The sequence below is a fragment of the Cygnus olor genome, chromosome 24 (genome assembly GCF_009769625.2).
Source record: "Cygnus olor isolate bCygOlo1 chromosome 24, bCygOlo1.pri.v2, whole genome shotgun sequence".
Lineage (NCBI taxonomy): Eukaryota > Metazoa > Chordata > Aves > Anseriformes > Anatidae > Cygnus > Cygnus olor.
Genome location: NC_049192.1, coordinates 2,881,112 through 2,905,012, shown reverse-complemented (window position 1 = coordinate 2,905,012; position 23,901 = coordinate 2,881,112). Strand labels below are relative to the sequence as shown.

The 23,901-nt window shown below is 54.5% G+C and overlaps 2 protein-coding genes across 9 annotated transcripts in view; one reads left to right on the top strand and one right to left on the bottom strand.

Annotated features, from left to right (window-relative positions):
• The window catches only part of NFASC (neurofascin), an 84,698-nt gene extending 65,409 nt beyond the window's left edge, over positions 1 to 19,289 (top strand). For 5 of the 8 annotated variants that reach the window (XM_040536150.1, XM_040536146.1, XM_040536145.1 and 2 more), the window contains 3 exons: positions 10,040 to 10,171; positions 10,738 to 10,807; positions 16,305 to 19,289. In XM_040536150.1, coding sequence (XP_040392084.1) covers positions 10,040 to 10,171; positions 10,738 to 10,807; positions 16,305 to 16,536 — 434 coding nt within the window. In that variant the 3' untranslated portion in view covers positions 16,537 to 19,289. Of the gene's footprint in view, positions 1 to 1,652; positions 1,878 to 3,738; positions 3,856 to 5,274; positions 5,431 to 10,039; positions 10,172 to 10,737; positions 10,808 to 13,961; positions 13,974 to 16,304 lie in introns of all 8 variants that reach the window. The other 3 variants (XM_040536143.1, XM_040536144.1, XM_040536142.1) reach the window with 1 other exon arrangement.
• Positions 1 to 23,901, bottom strand: part of RBBP5 (RB binding protein 5, histone lysine methyltransferase complex subunit) — a 92,146-nt gene that overhangs the window by 15,553 nt on the left and 52,692 nt on the right. The gene's annotated exons all lie outside the window — the stretch shown is intronic.

Below are 23,901 nucleotides of genomic sequence, written 5' to 3'. Positions count from 1 at the left end.
TGCTGCTCCATCGGGCGCTGTGCTGCTGCATGAGGCTCTGCGAGACGCCGTCGGTCGGTCCCTACGGTGGCGAGGTGCACGCCACGGGGTCGTGCTGGCCATGCCCTGGGGACGTGCCTGTAACTGTGGTTTTATTGCAGCTGCGCACAGTAGGGAGCTGGACGGCCTCACCTGCTGCGCTCCTCTGCCCTGGGACTGCTGGAAGGGCTCAGATTTTGAGGGGGCCACCCTGGGACCTTAGCTCTGGCCTTTCTGAACGGTCTCTGGTGTATTCGTAGCCTTGAAGGGATGCTCGCTCCCATGCAAGCTGAGCTGGGACTGGCTTGGTGATAAAGCAAGCCCTGGTTTTGCTCTGGGACACTTTTTAAAGCACTTTCCAAGAGCTATTCTCATTTGGGTGATATTTGCAATAGCCATTTTCATTTGCCTGATGGGGATTTGTAATCCCTTGATCTACAGAAGAGTAAGTAAATACAATTTAATGCAAGCACCACAGGATTTCATTTACCTTAGGCAGTTTAAGCAGCTCTCCAGATGCATTTTCTGCTGGCAGCTTTTCAGGCAGTAGGGCAAATAGTCTTTACAGAGCGATGCCCTTTCATACCTGAGGGCATTCAGCAATAGTTTCCAATGCCCCTTCCACCAGCCATGAGACCAGTGCTGTTGCTAGCTCCTGTTTCCCATTCGTGACAGCCAGCTACAGCCCCTGCATCAGCCACGGGCTCTGTTCCTGCTCACAGCAAGAATTGCAGCCCTGAGCCAAGCCGAAGCCACAAAGCCGAACAGGCACCTTATGGCCTCCTCCAGCCGGCTCAAGCCCGTGCGCCCTCCTTCGGTGGCGTTCAGGACCCTGTGCAACCACACCAAGAGGTGTGCGCAATGTGCACCTTTACCCTTTTGCTCACCCATGTGGGTGGGGGCAAACAAGGGCTATTTAGAAACCAAATTGTGCAGACTTTTCCCCTGGAAATCTTAGGGCGTGCCAAGCCCTTTGTCCTAATTTAAATGTAAATGGTGAGGGGCGGTGATGGCACAGTAACAGACAGCACTCACCGAAGAGCTAAGGCCCCAGCAGTGCTAAGGCTGCTTCATCACCAGGCTGCAGGACCAGCGCAGAGACCAGCAGGGAAGGACGCAGCTAAGCCGCAGGCCAAATTGGCAGCTCAAAAATGCTGGAGGTGTCGTCCAGGGGCTGCTGAATTAGTGTAATCGTGGCTTTCCTGCTCCAGGACAAATTGGATGGTGGTGTTTTAAGAGTTCGGTCCCGTTCCTTATTTCGGAGAGCCTGGAGAGCTCTCAGCTGAAGAGGGTGATGGGTTTGAGCAGCCCACCCTGTTCATCCCCCCAACAAACCCTGCTCAGTGTTGCCCTTTGGTGCCCGCAGCACCGTGCAGCCCAGGAGGGGCTGGCAGAGGGGTGGGAGGTAGAGCGCAGGCGGCGGAGCTGCTGGGTGGCTGGCGCACGCCGGGCGGGCACAGGAGCAGGGGCTGGGTGCCGCTCACCCCTCGCCCGCTCCCTGCTCGCCCCGGTTATGGAAGGGGAAAGACCTCCAGGTCTGCATGGTGCCGTGCTCGGCGTTGGGAATGGCGAGGGCGAGCCCGAGGAGACGTAACCGCTTCTCCACAGCCAGTGTCTGCGTTTCCCTCTGCCAGCCGCAACCTGGTTGCCTCCAACTGCAATCGATCTAACCAGCCCTACGGCAACCCCAACCACAACTGCCACAACTACCACCACCACCGCCACCACCACCACCGATACCACCACCACCGACACCACCACCACCACTACAGCCGCCACCACTCTGCCCGCCACCACCGTCGCAAGCACCACAACAACTACAGAGAGGGCTCCGGCAGCCACCACAAAGCAGGAGCTGGGTACTGCGCTTTCCTTTTCCTCTTCCCCCCTTGAAACCTACCGGGGCCTTGCCCCCTTCTCGCTCAGAGCCAGGACTGATAACAGGCACGGGCGAAGCCTCACCCATGTGGTGAAAGGCACCCCGTGCTCCGGGAATGGCTTTGCAAGCCGGAGGTGGCACAGACTCAGGGATTAAGGCTCGGGGAGGCTGCGCCACCCTCCTGGTCCCAGTCCCTCTGGCCAACAAAGGGATAACACAGCTCTCCCTGTGGTGTCATGCTTCTGAATTAGTGTGAGGGTCAGGAAAGAGGTAGAAGACCCTACAAAGTACTATTTTTGCCGTTACAAAGGGGTTCTGTTACTACTATAGATGTCACTTCAAATTTAGCCCATCGTCTGTTAGCTAAGAGAGCTGTCAGGGCTCATAGGAGCCGTTTGGGTCGTGGTACTGCTGCTCTCTGCAACGCGACCTAGTCAGAGCCCCAGGGAACCTGGGGAGGTGGCGGAAGCCACAGCCCCCAGCTCTGCTCCTGGGATGTACCAGGTCCAGAGAAAGCATGCAGGCAGCTGGAGCAGGGGATCCAGCGGTTCTGGTGGAGGCATGGTCTCTGCTCTGTGTGTTTTACTGATGGCTACGGAGAGAGGCAGCCCTCGGAGCCCTGCTCTTAAAAGCACTGCAGTAACAGGACCTGTGGTTAATAAACTATGGAGTTGTAGCCAGGTTATTCAAAAAGGAACCAAGCTCATAGCAAAAGGAATTCAGTTACGTAGTAATACGATGCACTCAAAAACGCAAGTGCTGCCCTAACAAAATCAGTTTAAAAACTGGTGCAAGGGAGCGAGATGCAGCCTTGGCGCTACGTACGAGGGCTCAGTAATGAAGCAGTTTCACGAGATCGTTACCACAACGCAGTCACAGCTTGGCGAGCACATGGGAAGCGCTGCTAATTGCAAACGGGCGATTATCTGCCCACGCTGCAGCCAAGGGGAACGGGAGGGAAAGAGGCAGAGAAACAAAAAGCAGTCGGGGAGTGGCACGAGGAACAGCGCGGGTCCCAAACAGCCCTGGGGACACAAGCCCAGAGCTCGAGCCGTAATGCAGGCAGACAGGGGGCCTGCGTGGCAGCGCAGGTTGGGGCTGCAGGGGGGCTCTGGGTCACGTTCCCCCCCCGGCCCCGGCATTAGGGGCTCCGCTGCCCTTTCCCAAAAGTCGCATAGCTGCCCTCCTTCCAGGCATGGAAGTTACTCATTGGTGTTTTGTCAAACCAAAGCCTGAGCTACGTCCCGAAGTAAATAATAATACTCAAATTGAGGTGCAATTTCTCTGAAAGCTCTTAAAGCACACTGAGCTAGTGGCTTAGCTCCACCTCGCCAGAAATAGAAGTTCATCCGCTCTCCAAAGCAATGTCGACAATCCTCAACTTCAAAATCAGAAACGAGTGACTTCATTGCCCCACTGGCTGTCTCTAGACCCAGTAACATAAAAATATTCTCTCCCAGCTGTGGTAGTGAGTCTGTGCCCGCTCATGCGTGCATCTTGCGTTCGTTTAGGCACGGGCTTAGCCAGATTTCTCTGCAGACTGAGGTCTTCAGAGAAGCGCCACGGAGGTCTTCGGACTTCCAAGCTAAACTGAATGCAGTTGGACTTCAATGCCAACATGCAATGAGCTATTGCTAGCGAACACCCCCCCCCCCTTCCCCCAAAAAAAGTTTGGCCTTAAGGCTCTTGTAAGAAACAAATGTGGCCTCAGACATGCTTGTAGGTATCGAAGCATTAACTTTAGGAATGATTTTGTAAGATTTTACTGGTACCGGATGCTAGGTGAGCTCTCATTTCTGTCTAATCCGAAATACTAACTCCTCTTCTAACCTGTCCACCAGACACCAATGGATCGTCCATATGGGACATAAGAGCTTTGGCTAATAGTAACTGGGCAAACATCACCTGGAGCCACAATTACTCTGCAGGAACTGACTTTGTGGTTAAGTATATCACCAGTAAGCATCAGATCGCATGGGGACTCTATAGGGTTGTGATGCCATTAGAGATCCTGCCAGCTCTCAAGGCTGCAATCCGTAATGCAGTCTTAATTACTGTGTGTTCAATGATGCTCTGTGGCCACGTGGAGGGGAGAGGAGGTGGCAGGATGTGGTCGTAGCCATTTAGAGAGCACCAGAAGTATTCCTGGTGACTCCCAGGAGATTCCCCCTCCTTGCGCTGATGGTCACGAGATGCTTGTATGCACGAACCATGAATGTGTTTAGTTCATTGAGCTGGGCTCCATGTGGGCTCAGTGTAAAGAGCCTTTGAAAATATAAATGTGTATATATGAACAGGGACAAAACTTGTACAGAAAACAAATCTACATAAATTGGAGGGGCTATATATACCTTTGAAGGGCTTGCTGAGCCTGGAGCTGGCAGAATCACCTCTGATCCCAAACCTCCTGGCGTATCGGATGTCGTTGTCTCTTGCAATTGTAAGGCTGTACGTAGTCAGGAAACTCCAAGTCAGTACCTCTGCTTTTAGTACTTGTTTGGAAAAGACAATTACATGTTATTGGTTGTATTTTATTTTATTTTTTAATAGATAGGCAGCGATGAATGCTGCTTATCTCTGACTTTATTTCCCAGCCATTTCAGTCTTATTGTCTGGTATGCTGGTTTTAAATTGGCATTTAAAATAAGCCAACCACACCTAGCCATCAACAGTGAACCACTTTTGGCCGTTTACAGCGCTAAGAGATGACCTTGCTGACAACTTGAAACAGTTCTGAAGGCACAGCCAGTGCCTGGTCTCGCGCTGCAGACAGAGCAGGATGTGCTGGGGAAGGAAACCCTTTTCCCCTTCTGAACTATTTTCCATGATTCAGGCTCCAAAGCCTGAAGGCCGAGTCCCCGAGCTCCCAAGGCTCTCCTTCCAGCCCCATGGGATGCCGGCGATGCCCCCGGAAGCAGCCACATCCCAGCTGGGGTGAGTGGGCTCGTGTGCTCGCTGCAGCATCCAGCTGCCCACCAACCTCAACCCACACGCAAAACCCTTTGATCAGCTGAAAGGCGTCAGGCAAATTCCAGCCCGATTGCTTTAAAAAAAACAAGTATCCAGACCTGAAGCTGGGCAGATAAAGGATCTGTCAGGACTTCAAAGCAGGGCGAGATCTCCTCAATAGCTCCTGGTGTTTTTTTCAGTACGGCAAGCAGGGATGCAGCAAAGCCCCCACTCTCTTCCTGCACTGCTGTTTGTATCCTATTCCCAGTGAGTACTAATCACGGCGCCGTTAATAGCTCCTTGACCATCGAGCCGTGTTATTTCTGCTCGGTGCCTGGGGCTAGCACAATGCATCACCTGCGGTGCCAACGAGGTAATCTCGCCGAGCCTCCCGCGGCTGGGTTTGATGTGCGGTTTCTGTTTCTCAGGTAACAAGACAGAGAAATCCATCCCCGTAAAAGCTCAGACCCCCTCCTCTGTGCAGCTGGCGAATCTGACGCCGGGGATGGTGTACAAGCTGTGGGTATTCCCCATATGGTCTAGCCCCAGCGAGCACTCGTACATAACCTTTACCACCAGCTCAGGTGAGAGGGGCTCCAGCCCCGGGGCGCGTCCGCGGCATGTCACTGCGTGTCCACGGGGGCACCGGCGTGGTGGCGGGAGGGGATCGAGCACGGCGCAGCCCTCGCCCACCAGCCCGTCCCTGCCCTTGTTAAGGAGCTGCCCGAGCAGCCAAAAAGCCCCGGCAGGGTGCAAGGAAGGGTTTGGAAGGAGGGCAGGGACCACGCTGGGGTCGGCAGGTCGCTGCGCTCGAAGCCCTGTGACCGCATGTGCGCATCGCATCTCGGTGCCTCGGCGCACGGCCGGACCCCGGGGTTGTGGCAGACAGAGGTGAGGGGCAGCACCGGGGTGCTGCGTTTGTAGGCAGCCTCTTTTAGAGCCATGCACGGCACATGCACAGGGCTTTTCAGCGAGATGACAAGCAGGTCTGCTTCCCCCGGCAACTTTGCATTTAATTGCGCAAGCAATTTGCCAGGCTTATCACCTCGGTGATTTTTAGAGCTCCCTAATTACAGGCTTCCTACACTGCCCACTGGATGCCACAGAAGTGCCCTTACCGCCTTGCACAGGCGCTGAATCAGGCTTTCTGCATTTATAAAGCTTCTCTGTTCACACTCGAGTTTCAGTAAATCACAACAACCAAAACTTCCTTCGTGCCACCGGCAGGTTTTGCCGTAGGAATCTGTGCGCGATGCTGTCAGAGTGGGGGTCTGAACGCTGAAACGCCAAGGAGCAAGCAGCACCACAGCAGCCCACGCTGACAAATGCAGTAGGTAGAGGCTGCAATTTGCAAAGAACTGGAATTGTTTTGCTAAGACCCAGCCGCGTGGTGATGGAAAGCTCCAGCACTTCCCGGGCTCTTTGCTCAGAAGCAAAATGTCCGTCCTGGGCAAGGGGGGGCTGCAGCGGGAGCAGAAGCTCTCCCCACCCCACCCCACGCATTCGGAGTCCAAAACGCTGGCGAGCCGTGACTCCAGCAGTAATTCTCTGATACGCTGGGTTGACACAGGGACAGGTGGCAGCTGCGAGTCCTCCTCCCTGCCTCCCGCTGCCCAGCACTGATAAAAAACCAGCGCCCGCTGACCTTGGGCACGGCACGCAGCCTCTCCGGGGAGATGTGTTGCATTTCGTGTCTGCTTCCAGCCCCTCACCTGACTGAAATCACCACCAGCCCCCTCACCCACAGCGTGCAGCATCTTTCGGGATTGCTGCTCCCCGGTTCGGACCCGTCTCTTCTCTTTTCTTGCTTTTCCCCACGTTGGGAGTGGAGGTAGAGGAGGCAGCCCCCTGCGCCACAGGCACCAAGGGGCAGGGAATCATTAGGAAGAAAAAAAAGAAGCAATATCCTTGGCTGATTGATGCTGGCAGTCTCGGCGTGTCTATCTTCTGTAATTTAGGGGTTCCTACTGCTGCTATTGAAACTAGAGGCTTGGCTGCCTTTGTCCCCGTGATGGAGGCTGAGTGGTGACCTGAGCCCCGGCACCGTGGGAGCCGCAGAGCTCTCGCCGTCCTTGCATGCACAAACGCTGCAGATCCATTTCTTCGCTGGCTGGATTCTGCTGACACGAGCGCTCAGCCCCCGCTGACAATCATATGCTGTCAGGAATGCTGTCGATAAAAAAGCCCTGTTCATTTCGCTTTTTGTTTTTAATGTTTTGCAAATAGCTCTTCTAATGGTTTCTTCAGCGTGAACACAGATAAATACGCAGTCCGTGTGCACCAGCACTTCTCTTCTGCCTAACTTGACAGCTCCGTATCCCAACAGGGCTCTTCCCAACAGTAAATGCCACTTCAAAACTACAAATATAGCTTATAGAGCTTAATGTAAAGATATCTTCTTAAAAAAAAAAGGTAAAAGGTAAAACACTGGAAGGGGGATCCGTGTGGGACTGCAGCTAGTGAGACTTCACACACCAACAGTCTGCTGTACAAATAATGCCTAAATGTCGCTATCTGCTGCTGTTATACAGGCAGCTTTGCAATTGGCATATAAACTGTGACTGTTAGGTAACCCTTTTTTCTGCCACAAGATTATAATTACTTTTAAAAAAGTCACCGTAGCTGCATTTCAAATCAATAGCTGTTCAATTACACAGCTGCTTTCCACTGCTTACCTTCGGCGCTGGCCTTACGTTAGAGCAAATCCAAACGGCCTCTCTGACAGCCACGTACTTAATCCTCCCTTTCTGAATGCTGCAATGACAGTCACTCGTTTACTCTAAATACAAGATTGCTGTGCCTATAATTTTGTCGGCATGTGTTGCTTTTTTGGGAAGGATGGCAATTACACCTCTACCCTACCGGTGCCCCAATCCTGCTGCAGGAGCCCCCAGGGACTCGGTACTGAGAAGCCTCCCCCCCGTGCACAACTCAGCCCCGACCCGGTGGCACGAAGCGCACCTCTCAGGATGCTTTGGCTCTTCAGACTCTGCAGGCCCCCTTAATTCTCCCTTAGCACTGCTTTGTGCAGAAATCCCATCCCACCAGGATTGCTTACCCGACCTCCTCCCGTTTCCAAGCTCTCCATTAGAGCTTCATTCCCCCTTCCTCCCTGGGCACTCCGCTAATTGAATCCAGATCCCGGCTCCTTTCTGTTCTAATCTCATTCTCTCCGTTATAAAGTGCATCTTCCTGCACCACACAGCTCAGGTTGGTTTAAGGTAAATATTGAGCGGGGCAGCATTAAAGGGAAAAGCAGCACAAGAGAGCTGGGGTACCTGCAGGCAGCCCACCCCCACCAAAAAAGCAACACCAGCACAGAGCGTTCTGCATCCAACACCATTTCTTTAGCAAACGGCCCTTCCTTGTCCTTCTCCTTTATCTGGGGATGTCCCTGGGCCATGTTTTGGCTGCAATTCCCTCCTGACAGCATACCTTAGACTTCACCTTCAGGAAAGCCCCTGGTACCTGGGGACACTTTGGAGGACTAAGTGGCTTGCAGCCCTGAACTGCTGTGGTTTGGGAAGTTTACCGATTCAACCCTTTTTTAACGTCGTCGTCTCTGTTACAAGAGCCTTCCATTCCCAGCACATCACCGGAGGGCTGCCTTTCCTGCTCCCTGTGTGAGCAGCTCCTTGTCCTCTGGGGCTGTTACTGAACCAGCCCAGGAGGTGCTGGGCACCCTCCGGGGGTGACTCTGGGGTTTTTGGCACCGTCCTGGGGTTGGCGATGAGAACCAGCTGCAAACCCTCACCTGTGGTTGTAGCTGTCCTAACCACTGCCCTACCTCTCCAGCCTCTTTAGAAGCTGTATCTGTGTCTGATCAGCCAAGCATGGGCACAACCTTCTCTGCCAGGGCCGTGCCTCCGCTATCCATAGGAGGTGGTGGGTTTAAAATTGGATTATTTCAAGACAGGTACATGAGATGGTTGCTTGTGTTGCCTCAGCTCTGCCTGGGCGGTCCTGTTGGCTGGACTTGACTTATTTAATTAAACAAGGCAAAGCATCCAGGACAGCAGCACAGCCCTTCTCAGCACTCTGCAGCGCCAAAGCAGCCAATTCAGGTAGCAGCAGCAATCTCATTTCAAGTTGTTTTTTGTCCCATGGACGCCAACGAAGGATGCTCGCTGCACTGTCCTTCCCATTCTGGACAAACTCCACTAAGTCCCAGCTCGATCCCGTCCAGCTCTGACCTCCCCTGCTCGTGCCAGGACGACCTCGCTCCGTTTGCTGCGCGGTCTGGTTAAATTTAGCCCCCTGCTGCGCTGAAGGTTATTTTCTCCTCTGCTCTGTCTTCCTGAATACCAAGCGCATGTCAATGAGAGCCAGAAAATGGCAGCTTGGTGCTATTTATAGGACACAGATTTGTCTGGCTGACCGTGCACGGGAGCTGCACGCAACAAGGCAGAGCACGTTCGGGGACAGGACACCTCTCCTTGCTTGGCGTCAGCCCCGCGAACGCTCGGCAGCCTCGCAGGGCGATGGAGCGGTGCTGTAAAGACTTTCACGCGCTACCAGACCACAGCGCAGCAAGCTGGGACGTCCCTCGAGGACCTGGGGCCAAGGCTCTGTGCCCACCCCATGTCCCCGCTCGTGTCTAGCCACGTCCCGGTGGCCTCCACGTCTCCTTGCCCAGCTTCCCATGGCTGCTGGGACCCCGTGCCCACGGCAGGACACGGTGCCCATGCCCTCTGCAGCTCTCCTTGCTGCGGCAATGCAGGCTTCTCCAGCTCCAGGCTGCTGCTGAGCTCCTCAGGGCTGCTCAGCATCACTCCACACCGGGGATCACATCCTGAGCTACGGTCCGGGCGCTTTTATTTCAGACCTTTATCCAGAAGCTGCCTCCGAGGCGACTTTCAGGCACAGGAACGCAAGATCAAATCTGTTACCCAGCTTCTTTTGCCATTATTTTCAATGCCCTTTTCTCACTGGTCTGTGCTAGGTTTTACTTTATGCCGTGACCCTTTGCTGTTTGCAGCTCCTGCTAAAACATTGAGTTGACCTACCATTAAAAAAAAGCCTCAGATCCCCGTGCTACGGTCTCAGATAACCCAGTCAGCACACACACAAACAAACGCAGTGCTAAAGCCAGGTCCTTTTTAAACCTGTGGACTGAATCCTTCTAGTCATTTATTTCTCTCCATTGTCCTCGTCTTCCCTTATAGCTTTTTTTCCCTTCAATTTTCTTCCCAGCTTATACCAAGAACCACGTGGACATCGCGACCCAGGGCTGGTTCATCGGGCTGATGTGTGCCATAGCTCTCCTGGTCCTCATTCTGCTGATAGTTTGCTTCATTAAGAGGAGCAGAGGAGGGAAGTACCCAGGTAAGAGCTCCGCGCGGCAGCTTTTGTGCCCGTGGATTCAATATCCGCAGGTTTCCGGGGGCTAATCCAATTGTGCTGGTCTCAGATACACGCCCGTGATTACGAGCACTTTCCTCCCTCCATAGTGGGAACATTATTATTACTGGGAAGCGTTTTAGTTAATTAAAGGTCAGCGAGGGCTCTGGGCTGTGCAGGAGGCACGTCGCGGAGCTGGACGCCCCTGCACTGTGAGACCCGACCTCTATTCTGCAAATTTGCTCGTCCTCATCTAGAAAGAGGCCTTTTCAGACAAAAGCCTCGTTCCATTTTTGCAAAGCGCAGCCAAGGCCTAGGAAAAGCCACCAGTTTACACACCCTCTCTGGCCACCTTCAGTGCCTGTGCCCCGGTGCCACCGCGGCAGTGGTTTTGGGGGACAAGCCCGCGAGCCCTCCAGCTGCGGGGTTTTAGCGGGTCCCTTCGCCCTTCGCCCTGCAGGCATTTCACAAAGCCTCTGCTGCTCCCCTGTGAAGCTTTCACCCTCCCTGCTGCTTTTTAACGCCCGTGTTGGGGCTGTGCTTGCTTCCAGTGCGAGACAATAAAGACGAGCACCTAAACCCCGAAGACAAGAACGTAGAAGACGGCTCGTTCGACTACAGGTATGCTCCCACGCAGCATGCGGACCCCGCCACCACGTCCCCCCATCAGCCCCGCTCCCCAGCCATCACAGACCTCACCGCGCTACCCCTCCGCAGCCCCCCGGGGCCACACAGCCTCCCTGGTTGTTTCTCCCACCTTCCTCCTCCTGCCTCCTTCTCTCTGCAAGTCCTGTGCCAAAGGGACCGGCTCCTGCCCGAAGCCCCGGGGCAGTAAGCAAGCCGAGGGCCTGCTGCAAGGTGTCCTTCTGCCCCATCCCTCAGCCCGGCAGGATCGTCCCAGGCAGAGAGCTGGGACTTTGGGACCTGGGACACGGCTCTTAGCAAGTGCAGATCAACCCTCGTGGCACCCCCCCAGCACACGGAAAAACCAAAAACAAAAAACCACAAAAGTCAGCTCCCGAAGCAGCCTGAGGATATCTCGGGGGCATCGCCCCGCAGCTCAGCCACTTTCCTACTCGTAAGGCAGAATCCAGGGGAAAAATGCCCAAAGTTACGTTCAGATCAGCTCTGAAAGCATGCGAGTTCGCTTACTTGGGGTCTGCCTGACTTCAAAGCGAGGTTTTTTTGTAAGGTCCCTGGGGAAACCCTTCAGAAGCAGAGCTTGGAGATTAGCCGTGCTCCTGCCCAAAGTGCTCTGATTTCCCCTGACCAGCCGCTTTCAGACCAAATGGCATCCTCTGAAGGGCACCAGCCACTTTTTCTCCAGAAAAAAAAAACCTCCTGGGAGGTTTCAGAGGGGCACCAGCATTCTTCCTCCCAGCCCTTTCAGTGTCACGCAGCGCTCGTGCCTCCGCTGCTGGGGGCGGCTGCCTGCAGGAGCAGGCGCAGGCAACGCCGGCAGCTCTCAGAGCGTTGCCCACACCCGACAGACGGCAGGGATGCTCCGCAGCCTCTGAGCACCTCCAGCGTGCCGTGCTTCTCCTCCAAGAATTAAAACGAACCTTTCCACGTGAGCTGGATCCAAAGCCCAATTAGGCTGGTGGGAGTTCTCCCTCCTGACTTCCAGCAGGGGTTAATTAAGCGCCGTGTCGTTACCCTAGCACTACAAGTTGATGCAGCCAGGATAGGAGGAAGTTACTTACGATTCAGGAAGGGATGTAACGGGGCACGTGTTCCACCAGACTTTGGGGGAAGCAAAATGAATGGAGCTGCCTGCCCACAGTGCACAAAGGGAAATGGGACAACTGCAGGCTTCCATGGCACCCCGTTTATATGGGCAGCAGTGTGGTAACCAGATTTCAGTAGGGACTGATTTCTTCAGAGGAAGTCATGAGCCCAAAGCTCCCCAGTTTTATGGGATATATTTATATATATATATAAATAAATAAATAAACAAATATGTTGCAGAATAGATATAAACCCTCAGTGGGAACCCAAGTAAGCACGCTGCAGGAAAGGGTCACCTTTCTTTATTGCCTTCCACAGTATGGGGTCAAAACCTTCAAGCCATGAATACAATGGCTTTCCTTAATACAGAAAATAATAATTTAATACAGAAAATGCACTGCTATTGTCCATACTTTGACCAAAGCAGCCCCCCTTAACTCCCTGAGTCAGGACAGCGATCCTCTTGGCTCCCCAGTTTGTGGGATGGGCTGACACCTGCAGCACAACAGCGCAGGCAATGGGAAGGAGTGGGGTAAATCCTTCATCCTAAAACACTGCAGCTCCTGCTGGGCTGTGTCTCAGCCTCTTCTTGGCAGCCCCACTGCCAAGAGCGTGCAGGCAGTGGAAGGGCACCAACCGGGACCTTGGGCACAGTTCCCACAGGAATGACCGAAGTGCAGGAGGCTGAAGGGTTTGGCTTTGGGTTTTTGGGGTCAATACCCATAGGTGTGAGTTTTTGCCACGTTACTGGCAGTGGACATAACTTTTGGAGAAGGCCTGTCTAGTCGCAGAATATCACACCAGCAACGTGCCGTGGGAGGCTGGGATTTGCTAAAGCAGGGCAAGATCCCCCCGTCGGAGGGGGGTCCCGCTGGGAAGGGGGCAGCGTGCAGTGCGCAGCTTTTGGGGCAGACCCTCCAAGATGCTCTAGCATTTTTCATCACCATCCCACAGACAAGATGGGAGTAAAAAAAGCAGCCAAAGGTAAACCACCGCCACGATGTCCGTGAGCTTTGTCCCCCGTCAGGACCACCAGGTTTCCTGGGAGAACGCCGGGAGGCTCCCACCCAGGAGGCAGAAAGGAAGGTGAACTTGAAGGATTGATAGGAAACGCTGTTGGCTGATTAAGATTCAAAATGATTGCAACGCTAGGCTCAAGGAGGATAGCAATTAGTATTTCAAGCAAGGACAGGATCTGAGCTGACGTGAGTTCTTCCTTGGTTCCCCTCCCCACCTCCACATGGCATGTCTGAGACGCTCTCATCATATCTCACGTCCTTAATGCCCCGTGCATGCGACTTGCAAATCTCTGCAGCCTATAATTAAGAGATACTGTCACATCTTTCTGTTCCACTAACAGAATAATGGTTTTCCTGGGCAGAGGCTAAGCTGAGAAGCTTATTTTCAAAGCAGGAGACCATTATCCTTGGACAATGCTCTGTGCCCATGACTGTGCCTCATTATACCAAATGCTCAAAAGCTGCACGTGGGGGAGCCGGCTGGAAACCTGGGCTGCCGGGAGGGGAAAGTTTTGTGGGCTTTTTACCTTCTGGGCTCCAGTTCAGCTCTGGCTCAGGACAGGATCCTGTGGCACAGTCCCATGCCCCGCAGGCAGCTCAGCACCCGGCGCAGCAGCGACCAGGACCAGCGGACACGGCGCTGTCGCCAGCTCCGTGAGGGGCACCAACATCACCGCGGTGCGGGAACCCAGCAGAGGGATGGAGGGGACACCGAGAGGTCCCTTTGGCGCAGCCCGACCCAAAGGGCTCGTGTGCCACCTCTGCCATCCGCTGCTGCTCCGGATCGGCTACCTTGGTGCAGCCGGAGGGGCTCACCCAGCTCGGACCCATCACCCGGCTCCATTTGGTATAACGAGGCAATCGGCTCCATGAGGAATGCAGTGACTTTTTGTTTGGGTTTTTAGCACTGCCCCTGTGAATGCATACCTCATCATATCTCTCTCTGATCAGGCTCTTTCTGCTTCTCTCTGTTTTATTCCCATTCTTTCTTCTCCTTTTCACCTGGTCTATCCACATGGACCATGAAGGTCTCTTGAAAGGTAGGACCACGTGCTGCCAGAAGTCCGGCACATTTAGCTTTTTTTTTTTGTTGTTTTTCCTTACTCCTTTTTGCAATTTGTTTCTTTCACAGCCGAAACTCTCCCTTCCCCTCCCTACCCCCATATACCCGCCTCCACCTAACACATTAAACAAGACACCCCCCCCTACCTCCTGCTGGGCTCGGGGGTACCCCCGTGCCCCACCAGCTGCATTTTGCTCGGAGATGCTCCAGGGCACCCCCGAGCACCAGCCAGGCCCCCCCTCGGGCCGGTCCCTCCACGTGCAGCGGGACCTGGGGATGGTGGCAAGGGACACGAGCGAAAAAGCTGGATCCTAACCGCCCAGCACGCTCTGCTTCAGCCCTGAAAATCCTCCCCCTGGCTCCAGCCTCCCATCCCAATGATTTATGGCACTCAGGACGACGTTTCCCAAATGGTCACGAGCTGGGTGCTCTGGTCCTCTAATGCGCCCATCAGCAAACCCCACAGAAATCCATTTTAACAGGGTTATGTCGCATCATTGTGCTGATGAGGATCTGCTTCACCCTCCTAATGCACTAACAGGATGAACGGTGCTGGAGAGAGGTAAAACCAGGGGCAGGTTCGGGAAATGTAGTGCCGGGCTGTCTGGCACTGCAGAGCCCACATTAGGGAAAAACCTGGTTCTAGATCCAGTTTCAACTGAACCCACCCCAAATCTTGGGAAAGGATGTTTTAAATAAAGGGGTCTGGGTTTTGCCACTCTCTGCTCGACATTAATTGGACTTTCTAACCACCAGTCCTGCTTGCAGACTGAATTCTCCCCCCTCCCGCCCTCCAGAAGGAGCCGCTTACAAAGCTAACAAGTTATTATTTATTGTGATGCCAAGTTAACACGAGGTCGCCAATATTGGGTTTGTATTCCTGCTTAATTTACAAAGTGCTGATGTAAGGAAACGCGGTACAAAGCTGCAAGCTGTGCTGTGGGACACCAAATTCCTCTCCCACTGTAGAGCTGCTGCCATTAAGGGAATGGCAAGGGAGAGATGTAACGCCTTCCCCGGGCTGCTCCCGTGGCTGAAGAGCATTTTGCTCCTTGGCCCCGGCTGCGTGCTAGCCGTGCCTCCATCAGACATACCTTGGTGTGGGCACTGGCGATCCAAAGGGCGAGTCCTGAGACGCTATTTTAATGAAAAACGGCCCCAGACTCAAGAAGCTGCAGGAGACTTTTTTTTTTTTCAAAAAGCCAACAAACAGGAGGCTGAATTACTTTTTTGATTGATGACTCTGCAAATACAGCACTGAAATACAATTTTTTGACCACTTTTGAGAAAAGCAAAGAGCAGGGTAGAGTGCCACACCGGGAGGTGAGCCTGCCGAGGCCAGGACTAAAACAAAACGAAATACACAAAGAGACAGGAACGGTGGGGAGGAAAAACATTTAAGATACTTAAGTGATTTCTTTAGGTGTATTACACAATTTGCATGCTGAACAAGCTCAAACATGAACTAATGACTAATTGATATGAAAATTAATTTTTATACAAAGCAACCCACTCATCCTCGATGCAATACAATCTTTATTTATGAGGTACCAGTCCTTGCCCTCCAGAGAGAAAACAGCTTTTCCCCAATTTTTTGCTAAAAGGTTTCTTTAAAAGGTTGCTTTTTCCTGTGGGTCAGACTATTTATTTTTCAGTGACCTGGCTTAATCTTTCTAAGTGAAAAAGAGAAAAGGATAAAGAATTGAGCAAACAAGCTCAGATACTCAGAAATAAGCCTGGAAAGGTAAATTCCCACGAGTTTTGGACGCTGCACAGAACTTGGCATCCCGTACGTGCCCCTCGCAGTGCTTTGAGAGTTCTCCCCGTTGCATGGAGCTACCTAAACTACAGAGCGGGGTTTTTCCAGGGAAAGCTGGGAGCGAAGCTCACTAAACTAAGGTTACACCAAGGTCGGCTAAAATGCTAGGAGAAAGAAAGAAAATCAGCGATGACAAGGGAAGGATATTTACAACGTACATCCAGTTGGGCTGATCTGAGCAACCGATGTCATACGGGCATAAAAAAATCGCTTTTTAGAAAGAAAAAGCGTGCAGGCTGGGCTCGCAGAAGCACCAGGCACAGCACCAAAAGGCAGCTGTGGGGCTCGGTCACCGAGGTGGCTGTGTCCTGTCCCCACCGCTCGGGGCGGTCGGAGGCACCCACCTTCCTCCTGCCGTGGCAGCCCCCGCTCAGCACAGCCGCCCGCTGGGTTTAGGTGTGAATATCCAGCCCTTGGTTTGTAGCCGCCTCCCTTGCGAGCCCCGTTCTCAACCCTTGCTGTGTCTGTCTGTCTGTCTTGTGCCACCAGCGACGAAGACAACAAGCCCCTGCCCAACAGCCAGACGTCCCTGGACGGCACGATAAAGCAGCAGGAGAGCGACGACAGCTTGGTGGACTACGGCGAGGGGGGCGAGGGGCAGTTCAACGAAGACGGCTCCTTCATCGGGCAGTACACGGTGAAGAAGGACAAGGAGGAGACGGAAGGCAACGAGAGCTCGGAAGCCACGTCCCCAGTCAATGCTATCTACTCGCTGGCATAGCGCAGGACACTGGCACCACGAACAGCCTGAGGGGTTTGTAGTGGGTGGGGGTTCACCAACAGCCGCCGCCGCCACTACCTCCAACACAACCGTGTGAACAACCAAGGACATTTAAAAAAAAAAATAAGAAAAAAAAATAAGAAAAAAAATAGAAAAAAAAATAATCCAAGCAAACAGGCAGACCAGGTGGCTGCCGACGCCATCTTATCCTTCGCAAACAAGCAAATGGCAAGGACTCCCGAGGCGCGGTCGGGCTGGAGCTGGAATCGGAGCTGAAGCGCGGGGCTGGAGGAGGCGCGGGGTGCAGGAGAGGGGTGCAGGGAGCAGGAGCACTGCAGCCAGCTCCCCCAGGTCGTTTTTGTTCTTTCAGGAGGGAGCGAAAATTCTGTTTAATACTTATAGGAAGGTTCCAAATAACTGGGAAAAAAGGAATTCGGGGGAGGGAAGAGGGCTGAGCAGAACACCAAGAGCATCAGAAACGCGTGAAAGAAAAGGAGAGCGGTCGATATTTGGGCACCACCCCCACGGCGCAGTACTACAGTGACGTCCATCCTCATGCAGCACCTTGCCCATAGCCTCTCCCAAGCCTCCCTCCTGAAAGACCAAGCAGCACCTCAGCTGGGAACCCGCTGGGACCGCGCCGTGCCTCGTGTGGGTGCTGAGCCTCCATGTCCGTGTCCCCTGGGGGCCACCCTCCACCTCCAGGTGGCTCGGGGGAGTCCCTGGAGGATGAGGAACAGCAGATGAGCCAGTGGGGTTTGCTGCAGGACGGCCGGGTGCCGCTCGCCCGCCAAGCCCGGGTGAGGCTCACTCACCAGGGTAACAGCACCGCTTGCCTGGGGAACCACAGGCAAACCATTTTCTTTTAGTCTTTGCTTTGTAAGAAGTTGGAGGAAAAGTGCCCCCAGACCATGCCTGCTTTCTTTTAAAGGCAACTCCATAAACCTTATGTAGCAAAGAGGGAGTGGAAGCAGGACCAGTATTAACAAAGGACGAGGGGACCAGAAATTGCTTATTTAAGAAAAAAAAAAAAAAAAACAGAAAAAATGACCACAAACACACACAAACAGCCAACCACTCGGTCAGGCCAAGAAGCACCCGCGGGGACCAGGCAGCAGATCCCTGCCATCGCCCTGCGCTGCAGCTCCGGAGCCCGACAGGGACACGGCCACGCGTCCCTTGGGGACAGTGCTGGGGATGGCACTGAGCTCCTTGTCCACCCCCAGCAGCTGGGGCTGCTCCAGGCCGAGCGTTCCCAGCCCACCCCTCCTCCTACCGTCTTACAGTGGCCTTTTCCCCCCCTCGATCAATCAGCCTGAGAGACACTTCCACGCGCGCGGAACCCGCCTCCGCTCCGTTATTTTACATATCAAGAAAATGCAATTTAGGTTAAACCCGTTAGCACGCCGCAACCAAGCGTCTCGGGTAGGAGTGCTCCTTCACATGCCTTACACAGCTTCGAACTTCCCGGGAAGTTTTAACGAACTGATCCTAACCCCCACACCGCTTCCGCGCCCCTAAGGCGGCGGGCGATCCGCCGGCCCCGTAAGAGTAGGACACTGGGAGCTGTCCCAGCGGAGACCGCATGGATCCTTGTAGAGGGTAGAGTTTTCTAACAGACAGTACGTAGTGGCCAACGCTGTGTGTATCCTCCCACTTCCTGCACTTTCGAAACCAAAGGTACCTTCGCGGAGAGAGATCGGATTTCTTCGGACCATTTCACGGACGTCGAATGATGTTAGGATGGATTTTTCTTTCGTTTCTTTCCTACGGAGGAGGGTTTTGTTCAGCTTAATGGATTAAATGCAATAGGATTAAAGCAATTATTCTTTTAGCTTGCAAGCTGGTTTGCTACGAAGACATATTGCTAACAAGAATAATTCTACTAATATGGATTGCTCACATGTACTTTGCCACCTTCTTGAAGCTGCTAACAGCACAACGACCCTGCTCTTTGGGGAAGGGAGCCTGGGCCGGGTCAGCACCACGCAGAGAGAACGGGAGAGAGCTGGAAGGGAACGGAGCAGCAGCGTAACCCCCGTGTAGAGGCGTTGATGCGATCCCATTCCCACCGCTGCCGCCGATGCGCTTTAAGGAGAGCATCCCCCAGCCCGCCCAGCAGTCGCCTTCAGTTTTTAAGCAGACACATTAAGCTCGATGTAACGCGGCTCTCGGTCACGGGAATCGCCAACGTGACAGCCCACGGCTGTCCTTACAGCGGCGCTGAGTTTGCATAACGTGGAGAGAGCAACCTGCAGCCTTCGCCACCCGGCAGCAGGCTCTGGGCACAGAAATTCTCCCTGCTTTGTCTCTCTGCTTGGCAGACCGGCTGCTCACAGGGACCAGGAATCTTTCGGCTACCATACGACATCTCCAACCCTCGAGGAAGCTGGTCAGGCATCCCTGGAAGCAGGGTGGTCTGTGCCGTGTGTCTGTATTACGTGCCATCTGTATTAAAGCCTCTGTTTGTGTCCTGCCGTTAACCACAGCTTTACTCAGCAAACCTCTCCGGGTCCTGTTGGAAGCAGAGCAGCGCTCACCACGCGGCTTTTCCATGCGTGCCCAGCACACCATGGCCTCGGCGAGCAGGGAATGAGCTGGGCTCAGCCTGGCCGAGCCCCAGAAAGCTCCTACAGAAACACCGACGGGCTCTGAGCATCGCCGTGCTTGTGAGCATGCAGGCAAGGAATGCGATGCCTGTGGAGGGCCTGTGAATTACTTGTGGGCTCGTATTGGCTGCATGTAAAATTACTCAAAAATTGTAAGATAATGATTTTTGTTTAACTATACTTCATTGCAACTTCCCCTAAAGTTTCAGCGGGGATCAGCAGGGAGGTGCAGGAGGGCTCAGTTGCCCCCACGGTGTCCATCGAGGGGTGCCTGTCCCTCACCAGGACCCGCACAGCCTCTCCAGAGCAGGACACACTCTGACCTCTTCTGCAAAAGATGCATCTTCACCAAGGAGCTGAATTAGGAGCAAATACTTAAAAAATTAAACATATAAATAGAGAGAGGTGAGCCAGACCCAAATCAAAGAGCTCTTAGAAGCTGGAGAAAAGTAATTTGGGTCCAACTCCAACCTAGCAAATTTGAGCCTGTTTCTAGAATAGCCTGAGCCGTGCCGTGGGTTTGGAGACCGGCTCTGCTAGGAGCATCCAGGCACGGCCCCCCCGAAACACAGCACGTGGCTTCGTGACGTCCTTCGTGCGCACGGCCAGCTGGCACCGACCACAGGGGCACGAGCACAGGACAGCAGAGAGCAGTTGCTGCTTTGCTGTGGTCGAGGCTGCTCCTCGCCCCTCTGGAGTGACGTTGTAGTGAGACAGAAGCTGCGGGAACCACCAAGATTTGGTACGAGCCCCCCAAAACCCTGCTCACGGAAACACCGACAGCCCACCCCGTCTGCAAGCCAGGTCCCAGCATCCCCACACTCACACACCCTGTCCAGCACTGCCTTCTTGCAGAGGAAAGCCCCAAGCCCACGCAGAGCGGCCACTTCTGCCCCTGGAGATGGATCCGGCCACGGGGAGCTGCTTTAAGCCACCGGGTGAGAGGCAGCCCCCTGCTATGGGGCCAGGGCAAAGGGACAGCCAGGCAGCAGCACCACTCAGCTGCCCCATCCATCCCTCGCCTGCCCCAACCATCCCTCGCCTGCACCATCTCGTCCCATCCCTCCCATCCCGTCCCTTCCATCCCATCCCATCCCTCCCATCCCACCCCCTCCATCCCGTCCCATCCCCCCCATCCCGTCCCCTTCCAGCAGCGGCCTCCCCTTGGCGCAGGTCCCCGCGGCGCTGCGAGTCCACAGTGCAGCGTAACGTCGCCGTGCCAGGCTAAGTTGTGTACTAGCAGCAAATGGTTTCAGTTAAGCAATAAAAAATAAACCAACATTGTAAACGTCACAAATAATAATAAAAAAACCCCACCCATCTTCTATTTCTTGCACTACGACCTGTTTTATTGAGGGAAATAACTGCTTTTCTGGTCCTAACAGAGCACCCGCTGCATCAGTAGCTCCCCCTGCCCAGCACCACCCGTCCCTCCGTGTCCTACGCCAGTGGGCATCGGGCTCTGGTTGTCCAACGCAGTCTAACCCCGTGTCAGACACACACCACAAACCTCTTCCTTTGCAGTTCCGAGTTTTCAATGTTTGTTTCTTCTGCTCACACCACAAAGAAAATATTGGGCTGTTTTGTTTTTCTTTCGTTTGTAAATATCTCTCCATCCATCCTCTCTGTAAAACCTCCTGGTTGGTCTCAAGTATTCTATGTATTTATTTGCCTTTTTTTTTTTTTAAGCAAAAAAGAAAACAAACACCTTTGTGTGAACCCACTCGTCCCAATGAGAAATGTGTATCTGAAGCTGTAAAATTAACACTTTACAGCAAGAAGATTTATGGACTCCAGAAAAAGTGTTTAATATAAGGACTTATAAACTGACTGCATGAGAGGTGAAAGAAGGCCAAAATACTCAGATATCATTTTTTTGAATCACTGTAAAAAGAAAAGACTGGATTTTTTTGTATAGAGAACACTAAACATATAATAAAACATTGTTCAAAACTCACGCTAAGCCTGCGCTTCGTGTCCAGCAGCTTCCAGCCCCACGCAGCCGGTGACACCGCCCCGTCCCCTGGTGTCACCACCTGGTCTGGCCCCATCCACGCCCCCAGCCCTTCCCCAGAAGCCCGACCAGAGCCCAGAAATTGTGGTGGGACTCTGTAGGTTGAAAGTTGGACTCGATGACCTTGAAGGTCTTTTCCAACCTAAATGTTTTTATGATTGTCCAAGAGGGGAGGTGGTGGCACAATGGGACTGTGCCCCAGCCCAAAGCGCCCCGCGTCCTTCCCACGGCTCGGTGGCCCAGCTGGGGAAAATGTGACCGAGCAGTTTAAAAACCTCAGCTTACCCCCTGTGACCCTGCGCAGCCAGCCCTTGCGGTACCTCGGCAAAGCCCTGCGCCAAGACTCACGCCCTGCGTGCTTTGCTTTGGGAAGCATCGCCCCCAGCCAGGCGCAGGGGCTGAGCACAGCTCAGGACCGTGCCGAGAGGCGAGAGCAGCAGCCAGGGTGCTGGGACTGGAGCTCCTGCGCGGCTCCTCGGCCCAGCACGGTGTTTCTGCAGGGGACAGGTCGCAAAGCCCGTGCTAACTCAGCGCAGCAGCTCCCGCATCCCAAGGCACCGGGACGAGGTGCTGCCTCTGCTCCTGCTGTGCCCGCATCTCGCTGCACAGCGCCCTGCGAGCAGCCTGGGCGGGCAGCCGGGTGAGCGAGGTGCGAGGCGGCCAGCTTCACTTCTGCTCGACCCATCGGCAGGTTGCAAACACCTGCAGCCCGCTGCAAGAAGCAGGTCTGCTCCCATTAGGGGAACCACCCCAAGAGCAGCAGTGACCGCTCTCGGTGGCCTGCATGGGAGCACAGAGCCCTCACCAACCACTCGGAGGCCGACGAAGCCTTGGTGCAGCCAACAGCACCCCTTCCAGGCAGGGAAACTGAGGCACAGAAGTGTAAGGCTTGCAAACCAGCCCAGCAGCCACATCCAGTCCCTGGCGCCCTGGGTGCATGTGGTGCTGGCGGGCGGCTCAGCCACGCTGCAAACCACAGCTCTGCCTCCCTCCTAGTGCTGACCACAGCACAAATACCCTCAAGCAGCCCAGAGAAGCTGCAGCAGGGAGCCCCCACGGCCCAGCAGACATACGTGGGAGCACCAGGGTTTAACTCAAGCCCCCCCCGGGACCCGACAGCTCCTGGCAGAGGAGCTCTGCCCCTCCCCGGGGCCATTCCTGCACTTCCCGGCCTTCCCCGCCTGCCCCCGAGGCTCCGGAGTGCTCTTAGCAGCAGCTCCCTTGTGCAAAGCCTTGCCGAGAACGGGCTGAAGGAAGGGGGAAAACACAAGGCTATTTCGCTAATGAAGATGTAATTGCTGCGGTCCTCGCTAATAGGATGAGAGTATTAATGTTTCCTGCTCCAGAGCTGCGGCGCAGGCTTTATCCCCCCCTGCCCACCCCCTGAGGAAGAAAAGCACCTCTGCAGGTCCAGGAGAGCTCCCCAGCACTTACTGGGGCAGTGGAGGGACCAGCCACACTCGGTCCCCACCCTAAAGACCTTTGGGATGTGGAAGGATGAAGCAGGAATCGCACTTAGCCTTGATGCAGAAGTTCACACCAGCTGGATCCCAGGGATCCCTTAAAACCTTTGGGGATCCCCAAAAATCCCAAAAAACCTTTGTCCTGTGTCCAAAGCAATAGGAACCGAGGGCTGAGCCTCCAAGTCCTGTGCAGGTGGAGGAGCTGTGGGGCCTCAGAGGATGGTGTCGGGTGGTGACACAGCCAAATGGGGCTTTAAAAAGCATCCCCGAGCGACACCAGGACTCAGCCCAACGCAGCCCCCTCGGCGACCTGGATTAGCAGCTGCCAAAAAATAACCAAACTGATTTTGATTTCACCTCCAGCCATCCCGAAGCATCCACACCTCCGTGACTCCTGTCCCAGCAGAGGCACCGACCTTGTGGCCACCCTCTCTGCTGCCCCATCAACTCACAACAAAACCCCTCTGAACCAGGTGGGCTCAGCCAGGAGGACCCTAAAGAAGACCTAAAACCCCTCGTTTCCCCACCCTGCCCCGCTCCCACCACTCATGCTGGAAAAAGCAATTTTATTGCCCCGAAGCGAGCGACACGGGACCCATCCTCATCCTCACGATCGATGCAGGGAGAGACACGCACGCATTAGTGCTCGGCCCTTTTTATGGCGTGCTAACGACACCCACTTCTCCCCTGACCTCTGCCTGCCCGGTGGGGCAGCAGGGCCTGGATCCATGCCGTCAGACCGCCCCGATTGCCCTCAGAGGGGACAGCTCCAGCTCCACCCGTCCCCATTACTGTAGCTAAAAGCCGTCCTCCATCAGCTCTGGAAATATTCAAGGGAGCCCTTACGGAGCTGTTTCCTCCCCCAGCTGCCATCACTGTGGTCTCGGTGCATGTCTGCATCAGGACAAACACCCGAGGGGCAGCGATGCCCTTGTAAGGAGCAGAGAAACCCCCGGGGAGCTGCGAGAGCAGGGAGGGAGGAGAGGGGCAGAGGAGAGCAGCAGGACGCCCCCCCCTCCTCTGCCCTCCATCCACAGGCACTTCACCGCCCTTGGGTTCCCTCCGCTCGGTGCCTCCACCAGTCCTGCTGGGCAGGCAGCAGGGTGCAGGATCTCGCCCCGTTCTTCCTTTCTGTCCACCAAAAGTGAGTGGAAAAACGATGCGTGACGGCAGGGAGGAGTGGAAGCCCCCTGGCACGTTCACGCGCACACCTCCGCGAGGCGGTGGTGCCCATCACGGAGCACCGGCCGCCCCAGCAAGGGCTGCAGGAGGGGCCGTG